We start from the raw sequence: 22557 nt of genomic DNA on the forward strand, positions 1-22557 counted from the left end.
CAGGTCCTTTTCTGCAGAACTACTACTTAACCGGTTGGTCCCCAGCTTGTAACTATGCTTGGGATTCTTCCGTCCCAAGTGCAGGACTCTACACTTGTCCTTGTTGAATCTCATCAGATTTCTTGTGGCCCAATTCTCCAATTTGTCTAAGTCATTCTGTACCCTATCTCTGCCCTTAAGCGTATCGACCTCTCCCCTCAGCTTTGTGTCATCCGCAAACTTGCTGAGGGTGCAATCCATCCCCTCATCCAGATCATTAATAAAGATATTGAACAAAACCGGTCCTAGAACCGAACCTTGGGGCACTCCGCTAGAAACCGACCGCCATCCTGACATTGAGCCATTGATCACTACCCACTGGGCCTGGCCTTCTAGCCATCTTTCTATCCATCTTACCATCCATTTATCCAATCCACAATCCCTTAACTTGCTGGCAAGAATATTGTGGGAGACTGTATCAAAAGCCTTGCTAAAGTCAAGGTATATCACTCACATCCACTGACTTCCCCACATCCACAGAGCCTGTTACCTCATCACAGAAGCTAATCAGATTGGTCAGGCACGACTTGCCCTTTGTGAATCCATGCTGACTATTCCTAATCACTTTCCTCTCATCCAGGTGCCTCAATATGGATTGCTTAAGGATCCCTTCCATGATTTTTCCAGGAACCGAGGTAAGACTGACCGGCCTATAGTTCCCTGGATCATCCTTCTTCCCTTTTTTGAATATGGGCACTACATTTGCCTTTTTCCAGTCATCCGGGATTTCTCCCGATCTCCACGACTTTTCAAAGATAATGGCCAAAGGCTCCACAATGACATTTGCCAACTCCCTCAGTACCCTCGGATGCACTAAGTCCAGACCCATGGTTTTATGTACGTTTAGCTTTTCTAAATAGTTCCTAACCTGTTCTTTACCCACCACGGGCTGTCCATCTTCATCCCATCTTGCGTCACTTGGCGCAGAAGTCCAGGAGCCAACCTTGTCCGTGAATACAGAGGCAAAGAAAGCATTGAGTACTTCAGCTTTCCCCATATCATCTGTCACTAGGTTACCTCCTTCATCCATTAGGGGCCGCACACCCTCTCTAATCACCTTCTTCTTGTTAACATGCCTGTAGAAACCTTTCTTGTTATCCTTCACATCCTTAGCCAGTCTCAATTCCATTTGCGCTTTTGCCTTCCTGATAACCCCCCGGTATTCTCGAGCTATACCTTTAAACTCCTCCCTGGTCATTTGTCCAAGTTTCCACTCTTTGTAAGCTTCCTTTTTGTGCTTAAGTTCACCAAGGATTTCCCCTGTAAGCCAATCCGGTCTCCTACCATGTTTGCTTCTCTTGCTACGCGTCGGGATGGTTTCTTTCTGTGCCTTCAATAAGGCTTCTTTAAAATACTGCCAGCTGTCGTGGACTCCTTTCCCCTTCATGTTAACATCCCAGGGGATTCTGCCCATCAGATCGCGGAGGGAGTCAAAATCTGCTTTTTTAAAGTCCAAGGTATGTATTTTACCCTTCTCTTTTCTTCCTTTGGTCAGGATCCTGAAATCTACCATCTCATGATCACTGCTTCCCAGGTTGTCACCCACCTCCACTTCCCCTATTAGTTCCTCCCTGTTTGTGAGAAGAAGGTCAAGCTGCAAAAAAGGCCCCTGGTTGGATCCTTCAGCACCTGTGTCAAGAAGTTATCCCCAACATTCTCCAAAAACTTCCTGGATTGCCTGTGTACTGCCATATAGGTTTCCCAGCAGATGTCAGGGTGATTAAAGTCCCCCACAAGAACCAGGGCCTGCTGTTGTTTGCTCCTTTAAACTTAACCCATAGACTCTCAACAGGTTTTTCTCTCTCTTTATACTGGAGTTCAGAGCATTCGTAGTGCTCTCTTACATATAGTGCAACTCCTCCTTTTCTCCCCTGCCTGTTGTTCCTGAACAGTCTATACCCTTCCATGACAGCGCTCCAGTCATGCGAGTCATCCCACCAAGTCTCTGTTATCCCAATTAAATCATATTTCTTGGTCTAAATATAGCTGTTCAGCATCCAGATGACTTTTTACTTATTTTAGCTCAGATCAGCAGTATGGTTTTCAAATATAAGTATTCCTAATCTGTAATAGTATTTTTTTTAAAGAAAACATACAAACAGTTTTGTGATCTACCTTAAAATAAAATGCTCTTATAAAAAATTACCTCAAGTCGAAGTGTCTTGTTATTACTCCTTAAGCTGGAACATTCATGCTGCATAAAATGAGCATATAATAGTAATAGGCCCCAGTATTGGATGTTTTGAGACCTAGTTCAAGATGCTTTGGACCACTATAGACCTGTGTCATCTTACTGTCCATGGCCACGAGGCACAGATTTCTCTCAAGTGTAGTTGACGGTGCTCAGCACCTCACAGGTTTGGGCCCTGAGTTAGTTTCTTGGGAGAAGCCGGAAGCATTTTCGAAGACCAATTAACAATAATTTTGAGGGCTGAGATTCAGTTATTACAGGAAATTGCCAAAAAGAAGTTGGGGTGTGAAGGAAATAGGGAGGCTGTCCAGGACTAAGCATGACATGATTGCTGACATTTGAGATCATGGTAGTCAAAACCCGTTGATAACAACTTTATGTGCATGTACTATCCAGATAAAGCAATGTAGATGGGTGCATATACATTTGGATGTTGACATGCACACACTTACTAATAACATGAATACACATCTTTTGAATCCCTTATAGTGGGGGTGGGGAACCGTTTTTGGATTGGGGGCTGCTGACCCACAGGAAAATCAGGCAAGGGCCACACACAAGTGAGAAGCAAAAAACCAAAAACAACCCTGTTCACTGATGTGGCTCCTGACTGAGAAGGAGAAAGACACTCCCCACATTTCCCTCACATACTAGAGGGCCCTCGGTAGCCCAGGCTAGTAGATTTTGTGCGCTCAGCCCCGTGGTGCGGTGGCGTTGGGGTTGGACCCAGGCAAGCTTGAGGGTCCCCACCCCTGCCTTATAGGATCCAGTAATTCAGCCTTTACAAAATTCACCCTGAAACGTAGCCATGTACGAGAATGTTATTGTAGTGAATTGTTCAGTCTCTGGTTGGGAAATGCGATAAATAATTTACAGTAACATTTTCAGGCTTGGGAGCCTGAGTCCCACTGAAAGTGAATGGAACTTGTGCTCTTAAATCACACAGGGATAAATCACGCAGGGTAATTTTTTTCAAAAGTGCCCAAGCAATTTAGGAGCTTAAATCTCCTTGACTTTCAAAGGGTCTTAGACTCTGTCTACACTGGGAAGGTGTGGCAACAAAACAGCTGTCAACATGCAAAAGTGAAAACTGATCAGGCTGGTTTTTCTGTCTCTCATTGTCGACATTTCATGGCCACATTGCTAGCTTCCCCTGTTGACAGACAGAGCAAAGCATTGTGGGTAAGCACCCCGCAGGGCAGTATTGTGGGAAGGCAGAGCTGATCCCTGCACTTCATGGGATTCTCTTCGAGTTCTCCCACGGCATTCTCAGCTGCTGGGAGCAGAATCACGAAGCTCTGTGAGCTCTCTATTCTGAGGAACGTCAAAGCAGCACAACAATCTTCCCCCTGCAGCAGCCGTCTGCCTGCTGCTGCGTTTCTAGCAGGGCAGAGTGGGAGCATTCCAATGATTTGCTCTTTTCGTTTCTTCCCCAAACAAAGAAGCTCACTCAGCTGTCAGATACTGCCAGGAGCTTTGAAACGGGAGAGGTGCATGCCTGCAGGGCAACAAAGATCAAAACACTGAGCACAGCCATCAGAGCAGGCATTGTGGGATACTGGCGGAAGCTAGTTTTCTCGACAAAACAAACAACAGAGTCCACACTGGTCCTTTGTTGACAACAGAGGAAGGGGAAAAGACAAAAGTCTCTCACAGGGGTGGAAGTTTTTTGTCCCCAAAACTGGGTAGTTTTCCTGACAAGTTGTATTGTAGTGTGTGCGCTCTCACTGTTTTGTCAACAAAAGGCAGTTTTTTGCTACAAAACATGCCAGTGTAGACAAGGCCTTAGGCTTCTGTGGGCTTAAGTCATTAACAAAAATGGGTCACAGGTAAATCACTGAGGTGTACTGAAAATGGTACCCTTGTAGGAATGTTATGGTGATTTTTTTTAATCTTACTAGGAGATTTACCCAGCGTTGCTCAGGCCTTTAATTCAAGTAAGTTTTGTTTTTCTTCATCATTGTTCTGGCATGGGGCTGGCGATGAGGGCTTCAGTATGCAATCTGCTCCAGTGAGAGAGGACAACTCCAGCCCCTCTCTCAGTGCAGCAGCTTGGGGTCAGGTCAGAATTGTCTCTCCACAGCTATTGCAGCTGCAGCAGGCACATCCCGGGGAAGGGTGCATATGCCGTGAGACAGATAGACAGACAGACAGACACCAACAGACAAACTCATTGCAGGAGGAGTAAGAGTGTTAATTTGAACTACCTAGCCCGTGCTGCGTGTAGCCGTGGGCAGGTAGTTCGAGCTACCGGGCATTTAAAAATGGTGGCGCCCGGGAACATGCAAATGAAGCCCGGGATATTTAAACCCCGGGCTTCATTTGCAAGTTCAAATGATTACATTAGCCACTCTAGTTCAAACTAGGGTGGCAGTATAGCCATACCCTTAGAGACAGAGACAAGAAGTTAAATATTTAAACAAGAGATGTTTTTTCCAGCCACAGCATTCATTGCCGCTGGAACTGTTGCTAGTGTGAGCTTTCATTGTGCTTTTTGAATCAAGACTGAGTCTCTGTTGACATTGCTATTTCTTACCTTGTTAAGGTGCTGGACTCACCTCTTTTCTAATTCCCCAGGGAAACCATCTGGGCTCACCGAGTCAGGTTTCTGGAAGACAGAGCCCTCAAGCACTGGACATCTTTCACCATTTGGAATGCTGGCAAACAGGGCAGGAAGCTCTATAGAAGCTTATCATCAGCTAATCAAAAAAAGGTGAGATGCCAAGAAAATCAAGTGTGGGTAAAAACTGTGAAAAGGCAATTTCTTCTCTCCTTCCTAGGCCCACTAGCTCCCTGACAATTAAAGTCATTGTAGCAGGGTGTGTGTATCTCACATTTTTCAGAGATGTTAGTTTGCCAGTTGTGTGTAGCTGTGCTGCTCCCTTTTTAAAATCATAGAATTCATTTCTCTTCCAAATGATGTTATATCATGTTTTCCTGCTGATGATTGCATGTAAATGATCAGGCTGCATGTCACATCTCATGGCCTTGCTGTTGGCATAACCTCACATCCCCCAGCAGTTCCAAGTGAACTAAAGAAAAATGCCTCTCTGGGTTTGACAGAGCATACCAGCACTGCACCGGTACACCAGGGGTTAATCCTTCTCTTTTAGCTGAAGAGGCCATGCCCCACAGCTCTGTTGAGCATGCTCTAGTTGGTGCTCGGGTATAAAAGACCTCAGAGTAGCTCAGTCTGGGCTGACCACGGGGGGTGCGTTGCTAGCTCTAGGGAGTGGATTGCTTGCACTCTGAGGCAGAGAGACCAGCTGGACAGGACCAGATCCTGGTATACAGACAGGCGATGTCACAGAGATTAGAGGATCCCAGAGACCAAAGACTCCAGAGTTTTGTAGGGAAATGGTGTTAGAACTGGATAAAGGCTTGGTGTGTTTCGATTGGATTCCCGCCAAGCTGGCAGGCCACCGACAGGGCCCTGGGCCTCATGGTGTGCTAAGGAACCTGGTTTGTGTTATGTGGAATAGATACCTTATATTACCTAGTAGAAATCTTCACTGTTGCATTTTGTATTCATGTGCCACATTTTCTCCTCTATGTTTAATTAATAATGCATTTGTTTCTGAACATAGTAGTTACTAAGAATTGACAGTGACAGAGGTTTGCTTAGGAGAGATTTGTCTAGGAATTAAAACACCTTGTGCACATATAATTTTATTCCTGTCTTATAATGTTGTGAGATAAAGCCTCCAGGGTTAATGTCATATGTCTGTGTCTTATAAATAGTCTTGAAACACTCATTTCAATGTCTATTTTTTCTGAAAAATATGGGAGGCAAGAGAATGAAAAAAGGGGAACCTGATGAATCCAGACGACCTCAGACCACACACATCCAGTAAGAAACTAAAATAAATGAAACACCCACAGCAGAATTCATTGGGCAGAAATGGGAGACAGTCACATAAAGAGTCTGGTAGCAGGTACTGATCATGCCATTCCAGTGCCATCCTTCCATATCTGTGACTAAGGCGATGAGTAAAGTGGCAAGAAGTTTAATGCTGGGCATGTAAGACAAAGTACTTCAGCAAAAAGGACAGAACAATTTGCTGCCGAGTGTTGAGTCATCTACTTGAATGCAGTGTGCACAAGGCTGTGAGGTTTCAGGAAAAGGTTGACTCCATACAGAGTGCATTTTTATAAAGTGCTGTGTGAATTCCCCAAGTTCATCTCACTTTCCAGCTGATGGCCCTGGAAGAATTAGAAACTAATTTCATAAGTAAGAGGTGGACAGGTGATTGGTGACACTACTCAAGCAGGATCTTTTGAAATGAAAACCAGAAAACAGTATGTGGTGTCTGTGTTGCAACCCATTACCTTCTCGGGCTTGTTAAATATATATAAATAGACCAATCTAAAATGCAGATGGAATGATTCTGGGATGGAAGTGACACCTACTTCTAGAGAAGTTAATATCCTGTGCTGTAGTAATCAGCGATAACTTGAGGATGCCATCACAAAATGAAAAAGGCAACAGAGAGTCATGGTATTGTTTGAGCTGTTTTGCTGCTTAGAGGCTAAGACTTCCCCCTTGTGCAGTATGGAGCAGCCCTGCTTCAGCAATGCTCGAGCACTGTTGATGTGCTTCTAATTAACTGGGATCCTGACGTTCTTTCCAGCTGACCTTTGTATAAAGTTTGCTTTGGCAACGCTTCAGACCATGATATTATTTTGTTTCTGTCAAGGTTATAATTAAGTATATTTCAGTATGCTGTGCTTGGGTACGGAAACATGGCTTTAACCCATTGGTTACAGAATGCCATATCAACCACATCTAGGACATCAAACACTTGCCTGTTGCAGGTATACGTGCACACTGCTGTCTGATTCATTTCAGTGGTGTTCTGCAGAAAAATGCTGGTAAAAAATAGGCATGTCATGGCAGTTTTTAAGAGGGAACAACTAGCAATTAAAACAAAGTCTGTGTAGCTGTCTCTGTGTAGTTGATTTCAGTTGTCATTGTAGATTCTCAGCATGGTTAAAAATCAATCCCTTGGAGTCTCAGATTGAGTGGCACCCAAAAGTTCTAAGTAACTTGCTCAGGATTACACAGCAAGTCAGGAGATTTTGGCTTTGTTCAAAAGCGTTGCCACTGATTCCAAGCACCAACCAATTTTCACAGGTTCCTGCCGTCTGCCTTAGAAAAACAAGTTACTCTAAAATCAACAAGTAGTCCTGTGGCACCTTAGAGACCAACACAAATATGTAGCATCATGAACATTTGGGGGTAAAACCCACTTCATTTGATGAGTGAGTGACTCCCCACATCTCCATCCCCTGCCCTGAGCCCCCTACATCCCCAAACCCTCAGCCCCCTGCTATCAAATTAGGGATGTCAAATAGCGAGTAATCGAATACTCATTGCATTTTGCATCAACTATTGGATTAGTCGATAGGTCGCCTCCACCTTTTGCTACACATCAAAGGCGAAATGATTGTGTGGAGCCTGGAGTTAGCTGGACACTCGCTGACCCTGGGCTCTGTGCAGCGCTGCCGCTTTGAAACGCTACCGGGAGCCCAGCATTAGGCTCCTCGCAGCATTTTAAAGCTGCAGCGCCATGTGGAGCCCGGGGTCAGCGGGAGAGTCCCCTGCTGATCCCAGACTCCATGTGGCCCTGCCATTTTGAAATGCTGCTGGGAGCCTGGCGTCAGATCTCCCAGCCCCCTTCCTTCACTCCTGAACCCCCTGTTCTGAGCTCCCACCACCTGCCCTGAGCCCTACTCACCCCCATCCCTGACTCCTGAACCCCCCATACTTCCAGCCCAATCCCCTGGGTCCCTCCTCATCCCCAACCCTGCACCCCCACAGCCCTAGTCCCCTGCCTTGAACCCTCCTACACCTTCATCCCCCTGTCCTGAGCCCCTCCTTAATGACCTGAGCAACACCAGGTAAATATGCTAATAAAATAGAGACATTATATTTACAGGCTAACGTGAAAGATTGAGAATGGTTTAGGCATGAAAGTGGTATTCTTTGTTCTTGAATCTACAGATAGTTAGGTACTGAAACGCAATACTGCCCAAGGAGCCAAATGAAAATGTCACCCACTTAAAATTCCTACCTTAGTGTAGAGCTTTATGAACAAAATCTGTTGTTTTACCTCAGTCCAACACCATTTTTCTCAATGAAATTGTCAGCGTAAATGGGAGTAGAATCTGGTTCATCACCTGTATGCTAAAGACTTTTAGACATATATGCATAGTGCCAAGTCACTTAGATCCTTTTGAAAATTATACCCAGATTCAACTTTATTAGTGTTACATCCTGTTACTATTAAGTATTAGCGCCTCATTAAAATTAGTCTATGTAGTGCATAATTCAATTTTGAAAATGGTACTTAGGTTCCTTGGTCAGATAGGCTCTTGTGAAAATTGTATCCATAGATTAGTTTCTGATTTGAGCAATGCAAAAATCTAAATGTGTCTGACGGACTGTACAATATGGAAACCATAATGTGGGTTCTCATGAGCCTTTTGAAGCAGTGGATGTGTCTGCTATACTTAGGAGTGAGAGCTTCTATATATTTGAGAGAGTTTGTCTGTCCATACATCTGTGAGTCTGTTCAAGAACTCCTCCTAAACAGTGAGAACTAGAACCATCGAATTTGCAGCTTCCACTTATCATAACTTAAACAAGGGAAAGATTTGGTTGTGCCAGGACAGTGGGATGTGCCTGGAATGCAGTTGTATCTCATAAAACAGAAAGGGAGTGGTCTGCTAGCAGGGGCCAGAGATGGGGACTGGGACAGCTGTAACCCCATTGAAGAAGCAGGGAATAGGAGTGGAGAAAGGGACAGCTAGTACAGGCAGTCCCCGGGTTACGTACAAGATAGGGACTGTAGGTTTGTTCTTAAGTTGAATTTGTATATAAGTCGGAACTGGTACATATTGTATGGGAAACTCTAGCCAAACATTTTTTTTAGTTTTGGATAGCATAGGGAAAGGTTAACTCCCCTCTAATGTTTGTTTTGCTGTCTGTTCCCCTGTTCAGAAGATTTCACATCTATTTCTGTCCCTGTGACAAACTCAGGACTAAAGGAGTAACTCATCAAATACCAAACAGCTCTGCACCATGCTTTGAGCTAATAGCTTTATTTCCACACACCACCCAGGGTTCTAGGAGGAGGGTCCTTTTTTCGCTAACACAATGAGGCCAGCACTTTGTTTGTTTTGGTGGAGTCTTTGTTTGCCCAGGGAGCCCAGCATGTATAGGGGGAGGAGGGGCGGAGAGGCTGCTTTTGTCTGCTGTTCGGCAGCCTGTTGCTCAGGGGAGGGGGCAGCCTGTTGCTGGCAGGGGGGAGGGGGAGGCAGCGGGCGTGGGGAGGCACTTTTCCTCTGCCCGGCAGCTCTGCGGGACCCCAGTCGGAGCCGGCCCGAGGAGGAGGAGGATCCTAGGACCCAGGTGAGCGAGCCCCGGGAATGCTGCTGCGCATGTGCGGGAGTTGCCTCACCCCGTTCGTATCTAGGGATCCACGTAAGTCGGGGACTGCCTGTACTGTATATTTCAGATGTCTGTCTGTATGGGTATGTCTACACTACAGTGTTATTTTGAAATAGCTTATTTCGAAATAACACATCTACACACCAAATGCATTTTGAAATAGCTGTTTGCTATTTCAAAATAGTGCATCCACACTGAGTGGACTCTGAATCGCATTTAAGGCGGGCCGGAACCAGGTCAGGACTTACTGTGTGGGTCTGCTGCCTGAGGCTATCTGAGGTCTGTGCTTAAAGGGAACCCCCCTCTCCCCGGACAGCCAGTTCTCAGGTTTCCCTGCTTGCTTGTCTACCTCAATGAGGGACAACAAAGCATTTTGTCTCTGCGTGTTCTGGTTGCCCTCGCTCAGGACACCACAGCACTCTGCAAAATGGAGCCAGAACTGCCCCTGGGCACGCTGGTGCTTCTCTTGGATGTGTTGCTGTGAGCCTGGCTGCACTTTCTGCAGGCTGCCATCTGGGAGGTCCATCAGGGGGCTGTCATTATCCAAGAGGCCCTGCAAGAGAGCTTCCACCCTGAGGAGCACTAAGAGCCTCCCTGGCCTGCCCCACTGGGGGCTTATGTCTCATTCCTCCTTCACGTCCTTCCACTTACCCCTCCCTAACCCCCCGTCCTGATGTAAAATAAAATACACGAATTTTCATGAGCACAAACTCTCTTTATTTAAAAAAACTGAGGGGAGGGAATGAAACTCAGGTGAGACTGGGGAAAGGAGGTGGGAGAGGGGAGGGGGAAACCTGAGAGGAGGGAGCTGGAAGGGGGAAGCAAGGTGAAGAAGGGGGAGGAGAAGCTCAGGGCTCAGGGTTGGGGGTCTTGCCGGACCAACTTGATTGTCATGCAAACCTGCTCCTGGGTTCGCATGTGGCCTTTGGCAGCCTGGCTGGCAGCTATCCTGCCATAGGCAGCCACGTTCCTCCGTCTAGTGCAGAAATCATGGAAGTTGGGGGCATCCCCCCCAAAGCTGAATACGGTCCATGATCTCCACCCTGGCCCAGGAAGGTGCCTTCCTTCTCCCGGCCCTGTCAGGCTCCTGGGAGCTGGCAGACTGCTCCTGGGGAGCGGTGGAGGGCTGGCTGCCAGTGGATTGCTGGCTCATGTGGATTTGGGGCCACTGGGTCAGGGCAGTGACTGCTGGTTCTGGGCTGGCAGGCTTGGAGCTGGCACAGGCACTGTGGCCAGAGTCTACCCCTTTAAGGGCTCCGGGAAAGGGGGGAGGGAAAGAAGTGTTCTTGGTTGAGGCTGGAGTGGCCACCAGGGCACCCTGGGAAGGCTGGAGGCCTCCTATTTGGAAATAAGTGTCTTCACAGCACTTATTTTGAAATAGCTATTTCAAATTTGGTGTTTTTCCTCGTAGAATGAGGTTTACCAAATTAGAAATAAGCACTTATTTCAAAACAGCGGTTTGGCTGCGTAGACACTAGGAAAGTTATTTCAAAGTACGGGCTGTTATTTTGAAATAACTTTGCTGTGTAGACATACCCTAAGTCTGTCTGTCCCCCAGTTGGGATACGCACCATCCCTCGGCTGTGACGGCTGCAGCGGCAGCAGCCGTGGACAGACACTTCACATCTGGCCCCAAGCTGTGCGGTGACGGAGAGTTGGGATTGTCCTCTTGTCGTGGGGCAGCCTCCATTCTAAACCCCTTATCTGCAGCCCCACCCCAGAGCACTGATTGAAATGAAGAAAAACAAAAAGTATTTCAGTTAAGAACCCTAGAAATGCCGAGTAAATCCTCTGGTATCCCATATTTATTAGATGTATATGAAGTCTTAATAGCAATACTGCTACAGAAGAGAACTTAGTATTTTCCAGGAGCACCAGTCTTCATTTGTTGCAAAATGTTATCCAAGCATGTTTTGAAAATAGTCTGAAATGGCAGTCTGGCAGTGTTCTAAAGGAAAAGGACACCTAGCCAAAAACTCCTCCCCTTGCTAAGAAATGTGATGGTGATTAAAAGAAATGTTTTGTCTCCAAAGAGTCTAGGCAAAAATTCAGAGCTCAGTATTTATGCTAGCCAGATAGCAACCTAGCAGGAACAATACTTGTTTAACTAGTATTTTTTAAAGAATTGATTGCCAGTATCTCAGTATTCTTAAGGAAATACAGCTTCCTGATGGTACCCTTCTTGTTTCAAAGAGTTGACAGAGAGGCAGTGTTAGCTTTTCTGCAAGAGTGAAACTGTACAGACCTTTTTTTGTTTAAAACACATCCGCTTAGTCTGTAATGTGCAGTTGAAGATAGAAACCAACTGTTTCTAGGATGATGTGTATGCGTAGATACCTAGATGGATTATTTTGGTGCTGTCTTGTCTATTCCATTGTTGTGAAAACTCAGCTAAAAGGAGTATTTCTGCATGCCCACTAAAGAAATGACCAAGACCATCTTCCGTGTCTGGAGAAGAGAGAAACAAACATACAAGTGGGTCCCAAGCTCTGTTCTCTGTGAATGGAGCTGTTTGTTGCATGTAATAAAGATTTCTGTGTATGCTTAGGGGTGTTTACCTCATGTACTGGCTGTAACACAGGCACCGGATTCTGGGATTCAAATGGTTTTGCAGCCTTCTGATGAGGAATATTGTTATATTTATGTGTGATGAGCCAGAGTAGTGCTGTTTCTGAGCAGTCTCTCAGATCTGATAAATGAAGCACATGGCTGGAATTAAGACACGCCCCCTTCCTGTGGTTCAGCATTAAAGATGAACAGGTGGAACGAGATTGGCGCTTTGATGCTGATTATGGTCTTTGGATCTTGTATAAGAATGGTCATGCTCATTAGCTTTGTGGTTCCACTTGAGACGGACTGGAAGGCCTGTATATCTGACATGGTGTCTCTTTCTGATTGACATTAATCTCACTTTCTCTTATTACGCTTTGATGCTTACGCTCGGAGTTGGTTTTTTTTCCTGAGGTGTGTTGAAAGAATAGATTTTACTTTCTCAGAAACATATATTAAAATAATCCCTAGGCCTTCAAGCATTTTTCAGTGTAGAAATTAGAACAAAGAGCAGGATCATGAAGCTTATCAGAGATTTAAAATATAAGAAAGGATGCATGAGCCCAGGTAATAAAATTCCCTATCATAATTCTGCAATGAATGGTTTAGGGAAAACGTTATAGAAGGGATTTAATAGGTGTGTTGTGCAATTTGATAAGGTGTATTCACATGAGACTAGCTTACAATAAAGCATGGTTTTTCAAAAAACAGCTTCACTGTATGTAGAGGTTCATTATAGCTAGCATTGGATGTTGAGTTTAGGGAGCTGGTAGAGAAAATCAAGTATCAAAGTCATTGTCCTTCATTGTACAGGTCTCAGTTTGCTCTAATCAGATTCTGTAAATCATGCTGTAAATCATCAAACTACATGTAAAGCAAATTACAATGGATACGAAGCTTATTTTCAAGGTGAAATATAATCTCGAAGAAAGAAAATAATGTGAACAAGACCCTGCTAACAAAAGTAGTGTTCTTAGGTCGCTAAAGTCTCCTTAGACTTTACCACTGGAAATAGTAATACAATGATGAGTAGAGGAGGATGTGTGAAAAACCATTTCCTGTAATGAAAAAGAAATCAGAAGACACATCAAGTATGAAATGAGCCATTGTTCCTCCTGTTACGGCTATTAGTTAGGAATCATTAAAAAAGGAATAGGGGGAAAAGACAGAAAATATCTTAAGGCCTCTGTATAAAACCATGGTACGCCCACATCTTGAATACTGCATACAGATGTGGTCGCCTCATATCAAAAAAGATATATTGGCATTGGAAAACGTTCAGAGAAGGGAAACAAAAATGATGAGGGGTTTGGAACGGGTCCCATATGAAGAGAGATTAAAAAGACTTAGACTTTTCTGCTTAGAAAAGAGGAGAGTAAGGGCAGGGGGGTATGATAGGTCTATAAAATCATGACTTGAATGGAAAAAGTGAATAAGGAAAAGTTATTTACTTATTCCCACAATATAAGAACTAGGGGTCACCAAATTAAATTAATAGGCAGCAGGTTTAAAACAAACAGAAGGAAATTTTTCTTCACTCAGCACACAGTCAACCTGTGGAACTCCTTGCCAGAGAATGTTGTAAAGGCTAGGACTTTAACAGGGTTCAAAAGAGAGCTAGAGGTTAGGCTGGACTAACACGGCTACATCTCTATTGCTGATTTACTTATGATCCTGCATGGTCTACTAGTTGTGGCAAAGAAGCTTGAGAGTATTTTTCAGTCATTTCATGTATTTCTCCCCAAGATGCAGTACTGCAGACACCGATGGTCTTCAGAAAAGACATACGATTAGAATCAATTGGTGGAAGAAAATAAATGAGAGACTCTTTGTTAAGCCTATTATTCTAAAGTAAACAGGTCATGTAAGCCTGATGCTCTGAGTTCTGCTTATTGCATAAACACTTGGTTGTAAGTTCTGTATCCAGTTTCCGGACACACATTTTTTTTAATTAAAAATAAATAGTGGTGGCAGAAAAATAATCAACTGTCTCTTGGACCACCCACATGGCATGTAATCTAACAGAAGATTTACCTATTCAAGGCAAATGTATTTCACAGTACTATAGTTATCAGGTTTAAGCAGCCTAAAACCACTGGCAGTTACATATAAAGATACCGCTGTGTTAGGCATCCATCTTTCTGATAAGAAAATTTAACTTGGGTTGAATTAACCCCATCTTCCACGGAAATGTGTCTCTCATTTACTGCTATGTACAAAACTCATGTTATATTTACTTGATTCTTTCATGCGTTCTTTTATTTCCTTTATTGGAAAGTTCATATATCAAATGTCCTTGGGATTGGTTTTTATAGTGTGGCCAACACATGGTGTTTGTTCTTTCAGCAGGTAGTTACTGCACTTGGTGCATGGGGGGGGCAATATGGTAGGCAAAGACTTGGGCATACGGGAAAGTGTCTATAAAAGCATGGTCAGCTCAAGTCTTGTTTTTAGTTATTTAAGAGTAGCAGTGACTCTCCTTATTGGTTTGTGATGCGATCCTTCTATTCATGGACTGAATCGTCATTAGTTTGATTTTCCATTGTCAGCTAATTAACAGTCCATTATCACCGTCATGTGTCTGCCTCCCATGGAGTGTTTGCTTAGTTCTCCCAGTTCTATTAGCTGTGTTCCCCATGGAGTCTCCTTTTGTTATTTCCCCCTATATTTCTAGTCATTCTGTTTCCTTTATCTTTTTTCTCTGTTCATGGGTTGGCTTCGAATAGAAGGGCTGATACGAAAGTGATTAAAGTTAGGGCATGAGAAGAGCCCCAGCCGACAGTACCTGGCTGCCACCCCAAAAATGTTTGTACTCAACAGTTTGTACTCAATAGAAAAAAGCTCAGTCTCAGAAAGGCCCAATTTTGCTGCTAGGGAATTTTTGTCCTGGGAGGGGGGGGGGGGGGCAATTCCTTATCAGTCAGTAGCACAGTGACTGATGGTTAAACCAGGGGGTTTCAAACTTTTCTCACAACTGAGTTGAAGAAAATTATTGATACCCGTGGTTCAATCTCATTTGACCAGAATGTGGGCTCTGGGGCGAGGCCGAGGACGAGAGCTGTGGGTGTAGGGGGGAGCTCCAGCCTCGGGGAGAGAGTCAGGGCTGGGGCAGGATGGGCTTAACTTGAAGGATGTTAAGGCAGCTTCCTGCTTCTTCTGGCACCACAGACCATGCTGCACCCCAGACGCAGCCAGGTTGTTCCCAGCCAATGGGAATGAAGAGCCCTGTGCGCTCTGCTCTCCACCTAGGAGCTGGGCCTGCTGTCAGATACTTCTGGGGTACAGCCCAGTCTGCAGTGCCAGGATGGGCAGGTAGCTGCCTTGGCACCCCCACTGCTCAACTGATCCCCCTGCATTAACGAGGCCCAGGGTCTTTAATTCCACCACCCTGTACTGGGTCATGACCCCTAGTTGGAAAACCACTGAGCTAAACTACAGCATAAGTCAACAAATTCTGTCACTCGGGAGGTGGAGGGGTATTAGCAACTCTGGTGCGTGACATAATTATGCTGGTTTAAGCACCAGCGTGGACAGCACTGTTGGCAGGAGAGCTTCGGTAGCTGCCACGGCTCGTGGGAGTAATTAAGCTACAGAGAGCTCTCTCCCGTCAGCTTACAGCAGCTACACTCCACAGTGCAGCTGTGCCCCTGTAAGCTCTCTAGAGTAGCCATAATCTGTGGGACTCATGTAACTCCCTTCAGTGGGAGTAATGAAAATACTTTTACTTTCATCAGAGGGCGTGGGATCACCAGGTGAAGGGAAACAATTATCTTAATCATAAAAAGAAAACGAGGTAGCTGCTGCTATGAAAAGGATCCGGCCTTTATTGCAACATTATGTAACTTTAAAAAAAAAACCTGATAAATCAGACAGCTGGGGCTTTATTTCTTAAGTCTTGTTAATCGATTTTAAATGCAAAAATTAAAAGGGTAGAAAAATGCCACCCATCCCTCCACAGAATAATTGATTTCTGTGAGACCTTAACTAAAGAGCTACAAATGCCCTGCTTCATTCTGACAGGCCTGATAGGGCAGCACGAATGGGGCAATGGAAACTAAAGGAAACCAGGCCACATTTGTGAAATTCTCTGGAAAATGTTTTGGCGATCCATGCGTTCAGCTGGGGCCACCATATAACTGGAATCACAGGCATATTTGTGAGGAATGCAAGTAAGTAAACCTCTGAAATATTTGGCACGTTTGAATCCAGAAATAATGCTTCATTGCATTGCATTCAATAAGTGAATCCTAAGTATTTCTGTGGCAATTGACAGTGCTTCTTAACTCTGTTTAAAATCTGTTTGCATTTTTAAGGCTGTTTATAAATATATAAATGTGTATATGCAAAACACATATGTAGAATTTGTGTGTAATAGTATGAAACAATAAATATTAATACAATATGTATATATATACGTATGTGCATATATATGAAAATAAAAAATACTGCCTTCCCAAACGTTGGTGCACTCTGGTTAAGAATATATTGTACAATAACAGAAATGTTCACAGGTATTCGTCTAGAAATGTATACGGGTATCTCATGGGATACCTTAACTCCACAAGTAGTTTCTATTATCTGTAGGTTAATCGACAGTTCAGAATTGTTATTCTCATTATGCATAGTGCCCAACTAAATACACAGCCCTGAAAAATGCATCACAGACCATGAAATCTGGTCTCCCCTTGTGAAATCTGGTCTTTTGTGTGCTTTTACACTACACAGATTTCCTGGGGAAGACCAGCATTTCGCAAACTGGGGGTCCTGACCCAAAAGGAAGTTGCAGGGGGGGGTTGCCAGGGTTTGCGAGGTTATTTGGGGGGAATTGTGGTATTGCGAGCCTCACTTCTGCGCTGCTGACTTCAGAAGTGGGCGGCCAAAGAGTGGTGGCTTCTTACTGAGGGCTCAGCTCTGCAGGGAGCAGTGCAGAAGTGAGAGTGGCACTTCTACACTCTTCCATTCCTGCTTCTGCGGGTGATGGCTCTGCCTTCAGAGCCGGGCTCTCAGCCAGCAGCCCCTGCTCTGCAGCTGCCCATCTCTGAAGGCAGCGCTACTGTCAGCAGCCAACTCTCCTACACTAACCTTGTGACTGCCCCACAGCGCATTTTAAGGTCAAACAAAATACAGGACTATGTAGTACTTTAAAGACTAACAAGATGGTTTATTAGATGTTCGAACTAGGGTGGTAGTGTAGGCAACTGGAGTTGCAAATGAAGCCCGGGATTTGAATTTCCTGGGCTTCATTTGCATATTGCCGGACGCCGCCATTTTTAAATGTCCACTAGTGCGGACTCCGTGCCCCACGGCTACACGCAGCATGGACTAGGTAGTTCGGATTAGGTTCCATGAGGAGTAACGGTAGTTCGGAATAAGAAGCCTAGTTAAACCAGCATGGAGTCCGCAGGGAAGCATCTTTTTCTTCCTGCTTCTCAGTTGGGGGTCACATCTGTGAAAGGGTTTTTCCTCCTTCTCAGTAGGGGGCCAGATCAATGAGGGTGAGGGGGTTGCTTCTCACTTGTGTCTGGCCCCCTGACTGGTTTTTCTGTGGGTCAGTGGCCTCCACCCAAAAAGGTTCCCCAGCCCTGATAAGTGGAGTGCATATCTCATGGGCACCTTCCCTCTCCGGCAATCACACAGACCACTTGCTTTCCCATTGCCAGGTGCATAACATCCCTGTCACAAACTACAGCAATCGCCCACCCCAATAATAGTACCAGGAAAGCTCTTGTAATGTGATCCAGCAGCTCCAAGCAAGGAAGAGAGCCAGGACATCGCCTCAGTCTTACACTCACTGACATGTGTGCTCAGCTTTACTCACAGGAATAAGCATTTGCAGGATCAGGGCCCATGTGACCAGCCTTGCCGTGTGGAGCATGGGGATTCATGGAGAGCTTGAAAATTGAGACACTGCACTCCCAAGGAGCTGAAGCTCAGAACCCTTGTGAGGGCAGGGTGAAGTTGAGAGAGGATATAGACGGGCAAGTTTAGTGGGGAAATGTTGGAGACATATGCGGGTTGCATCGAGCTTTATTAAACCCTTTGTAGCCTTTTTCTGTTTTCTCCAGGTGGCTGCATTTTGTGATGTTGATGAAAATAAGATCGCAAAAGGTTTCTACACTTATCAGGAATCCCAGGTTAGTAATAATGAGTGCCACTTCCATTCCTACCATGCGGAATGGTCTGGTGAGAAGTGACATTCTAAGCACATTGGACAAACTGCAAAAAAAGTGTCTCTAATTTTAAATATAGGGGCTACGTCTAGACTGGCATGATTTTCCACAAATGCTTTTAACGGAAAAGTTTTTTGTTAAAAGCATTTGAGGAAAAGAGCGTCTAGATTGGCATTTTGCGCATCTAGACGCGCTTTTGCACAAAAAAGCCCTGATTGCCATTTTCGCGATCGGGGCTTTTTTGCGCAAAACAAATCTGAGCTGTCTACACTGGCCCTTTTGCGCAAAAGCTTTGCGCAAAAGGGAGTTTTGCACGAATGGGAGCAGCATAGTATTTCCGCAAGAAGCACTGATTTCAGACAGTAGGAAGTTCTGTCAGGGAGGAAATTCAAGTGGCCAGTGTAGACAGCTGGCAGTCTAGACACAGCCAGGGAATTTAAATACAGTCCATACTATATTTATTTAATTAGGGGTCTAGTGGCTGGAGATGGGTAATGGAATGTGTGGAATTTTTCCTCCTATACAGTAAGGAGCCGGAGTGGCATTTCACACCCATTTTAATGGTGCTTTTTTGTAATATGCATTAGCGGCGAGGAGTCCTGTGACACCTTATAGACTAACCAAAGTGTTGGAGCATAAGCTTTCATGGGCAAAGACCCGCTTCGTCAGATGCATGTAGTGAAAATTTCCAAAGGCAGGTATAAATATGCAGGCCAGAATCAGGCTAGAGATGACGAGTTGGATCCAATCAGAGAGGATGAGGCCCACTTCTAGTAGCTGATCGGGAGGTGTGAATACCAAGAGAGGAGAAGCTGCTTTTGTAGTTAGCTAGCCATTCACAGTCTTTGTTTAATCTTGAGTTGATTGTGTCAAACTTGAAGATGAACTGTAGCTCAGCTGTTTCTCTTTGAAGTCTGGTCCTGAAGTTTTTTTGCTGCAGGATGGCTACCTTTAGATCTGCAATTGTGTGTCCAGGGAGATTGAAGTGTTCCCCTACAGGTTTTTGTATGTTGCCATTCCTAATATCTGATTTGTGTCCATTGATTCTTTTACGTAGGGACTGTCCAGTTTGGCCGATGTATATAGCAGTGGGGCATTGTTGGCACATGATGGCATGTTACATTAGTAGATGAGCAGGAGAATGAACCAGTGACAGTATGGCTGATCTGGTTAGGTCCAGTGATGGTGTTGCTGGTGTATATATGTGGGCAGAGTTGGCACCGAGGTTTGTTGCATGGATTGGTTCCTGAGTTAGAGTTATTATGGTGCGGTGTATAGTTGCTGGTGAGAATATGCTTCAGGTTGGCGGGTTGTCTGTGGGCGAGGACTGGCCTGCCTCCCAAGGCCTGTGAAAGTGAGGGATCATTGTCCAGGATGGGTTGTAGATCACTAATGATGCGTTGAGAGGTTTTAGCTGAGGACTGTAGGTGATGGCCAGTGGTGTTCTGTTAGTTTCTTTCTTGGGCTTGTCCCGTAGCAGGGGGCTTCTGGATACACGTCTGGCTCTGTCAATCTGTCTCTTCACTTCCTCGTGTGGGTATCATAATTTAAAGAATGCTTGGTGAAGATCTTGTAGGTGTAGGTCTCTGTCTGAGGGGTTGGAGCATATGCCGTTGTACCTCAGTGCTTGGCTGTAAACAATGGATTGTGTGGTGTGTCCGGGATGGAAGCTGGAGGCATGCAGGTAAGCATAGTGCTCGGTAGGCTTTCAGTACAGGGTGGTGTTTATGTGATCGTCACTTATTTGCACCGTGGTGACCTTCCGTGTAGACTGGTCCATGCTGAGGTTAATGGCGGGGTGGAAGCTGTTGAAATCGTGGTGAAATTCTTCCAGAGTCTCCTTCCCATGGGTCCAGATGTTGAAGATGTCATTGATGTAGCATAGGTAGAGAAGGGGCGTAAGTGGATGAGAGCTGAGGAAGCGTTGTTCCCGGTCAGCCATAAAAATGTTGGCATATTGTGGGGCCATGTGGGTGCCTATAGCAGTGCCACTGGTCTGGAGGTATATATTGTCTTCGAATCTGAAATAGTTGTGTGTGAGGATAAAGTCGCAGAGCTCAGCCACCAGTTGTGCTGTGGCATCATCAGGGATACGGTTCCTGACAGCTTGTACTCCATCTATGTGTGGGATGTTAGTGTAGAGAGCATTTTTATGGCTGACCTGGAACAACGCTTCCTCAGCCTGATTCTGGCCTGCATATTTATACCCAGGGCTCGACAAATTCTGGAAAACCCTACTCTCCATGCAAAAAAGGGACTTGCCACCTTCCCCCCCCCAAAATGTGGTTTTTTTAATAGCATAAATTCCTAATAAGAATAAGAACAGTAATTACTAATAAGTTATTAATAAATATCTTATAAACCTCTACCTTTTCCCTCTGCTGCCATGTCTCCTGCCCTTGCTCCATCAGCTCCCCTGGTGCCTGCTGCTCCCCTGGTGCCTGCTGCCCCCCAACCCCTCACCCTGCCCTGCTGTTCTGACTCCTGCCCTTCTCACTACCCTCTGCCTTCCTGAGACCTGCCCCCCTCCACCAGCCCTTCTCTCCCCCCTGTGCCTACTCCACCAGTAGCCCCACTCTGATCGTGTGAGCTACCCCTCCTCATCCCCTCTCCCAACACCTCCCTCTACACACCTGTCCTGCCTCTCTCCTCTAGTGCTGGTCCCTCCCCTGCAGGTGTCTGCCCTTCTGCTTCACCCCAGAATCCCCTGGCACCTGCACCCTCCTGGTGCCTCCCCCTTCCCTCACTGCCCCTGCTCCCTTTGTCCTATTTTTCCCTGATGCCCACCCCCTCACCACCCTCTGCCCCCGTTCCCCTCATGCCCCTGTGCCTACACACATGACTTGTTCCATACCCGCCTTCCTCATGCCCACCCCTTCTTTCTGCCTTCTCCCAGCATCACCCTGTCTTCTCTCCCACTGACACCTCCCCTCCTGCCCTTTACCTCATTGTCTGCTCTTGGCCCCCTGGCATTTGTCTCTCCTACACCCCTGTCCCTTGGTGCTTTCCCCTTTCTTCTTCTTCTTCTCCTCCTGACCTCCTCCCTTCCCTTCCCCTCAGCACAAGCCCCTTCCCCATATTTTCCCCCTCCCCGCCCTACAGTCCATTCCAGCCCAGCCCCTTTCCTTCCCCCAGGGCCAGCTCTAGGTTTTTTGCTGCCTCAAGAAAAACATTTTGTCCCCCCCCCCCTTTTTTGTTGTCTTTTACACATGTTTGCATTTTTAATGGTTTTTTTTTTGTTTTCATTTTTGTCCTGGCATTTTAGCCCTGTAAATAGCAAATAGCATTTTCATTTGTTTTTTTCCATAAAGGCAAAGGTGCTTCAAGTGAACTCCCGATTTCACTCGCTGCTGAATCACAGCAGCCTTCCCTGCCCTGTCCAGCCCCTCCCTATGAACAAGCACCCCATCACTCCCAACCCACAGGGGAAACAGGGTGCAGGGACAGCACAGAGCCAGGGGGGTGCAGGGAACAGTGGGGGGGTGGCAGGGGTGCCACGGGGAACGGGAGGCACAGAGCCAGAGGGATGCGGGGTGCGGTGGAGGCACGGGGAATGGGACGCGGGGAACAGGAGGGGCAGAGGGATCGGTGTCTAGGGGCAGTGCAGGAAATGGGCAGCACAGAGCTGGGGGGAGCAGGGTGCAAGGGCGGCGCAGAGCCAGAGAGTCGCAGGGAAGAGGGAGAGCAGGGGATCCGGGGTACAGGGGAGCAGGGGCAGCGCGGGGAACGGGCGGCGCAGAGACAAAGGGGCGCGGGGCGAGTGCAGCGAGCCAGGTGGTCAGCCGTGAGCGGTCTCTCACCGGCGAGGGGGCTGGGGCCACGGCAGGACTGGAGCCGGTGGGGCAGGGCCTGGCTGCACCACAGCCAGCTCTCGGGACCATGCAGCCAGAGCCGAGCTGCCGCGGCCCTTTAAAATCAGTGGGGCCGTGTCACGCTAGTGTCCTGGCATCTGCCGGCGTCCCGCCCTGTGGCTCGTGCCCCGCCTCCTCGCGCTGGAGCTGCACACGGGCAGCCCGGCACTGAGAATCACTGCGCTTCCCCCTTCCCAGCGGCGACCCGCTCCTCCGCCCGGCCGGCGGATCGGATGGGGTCGCGCCGCCCATAGTGCGGGCTTTGGCCAGCCCGTCACAACCACCCACCAGGCCAGTCCGCCC

The 22557-nt window shown here is 46.3% G+C and overlaps 1 protein-coding gene across 5 annotated transcripts in view; it reads left to right on the top strand.

The window, feature by feature from the left end:
- QTGAL (queuosine-tRNA galactosyltransferase) overlaps positions 1-22557 on the top strand; it is a 360105-nt gene that overhangs the window by 316401 nt on the left and 21147 nt on the right. For all 5 annotated transcript variants that reach the window (XM_075903524.1, XM_014571338.3, XM_014571339.3 and 2 more), the window contains 2 exons: positions 4808-4943; positions 18299-18367. In XM_075903524.1, coding sequence (XP_075759639.1) covers positions 4808-4943; positions 18299-18367 — 205 coding nt within the window. The remainder of the gene's footprint in view (positions 1-4807; positions 4944-18298; positions 18368-22557) is intronic.

The sequence above is a fragment of the Pelodiscus sinensis genome, chromosome 20, assembly GCF_049634645.1.
Source record: "Pelodiscus sinensis isolate JC-2024 chromosome 20, ASM4963464v1, whole genome shotgun sequence".
Lineage (NCBI taxonomy): Eukaryota > Metazoa > Chordata > Testudines > Trionychidae > Pelodiscus > Pelodiscus sinensis.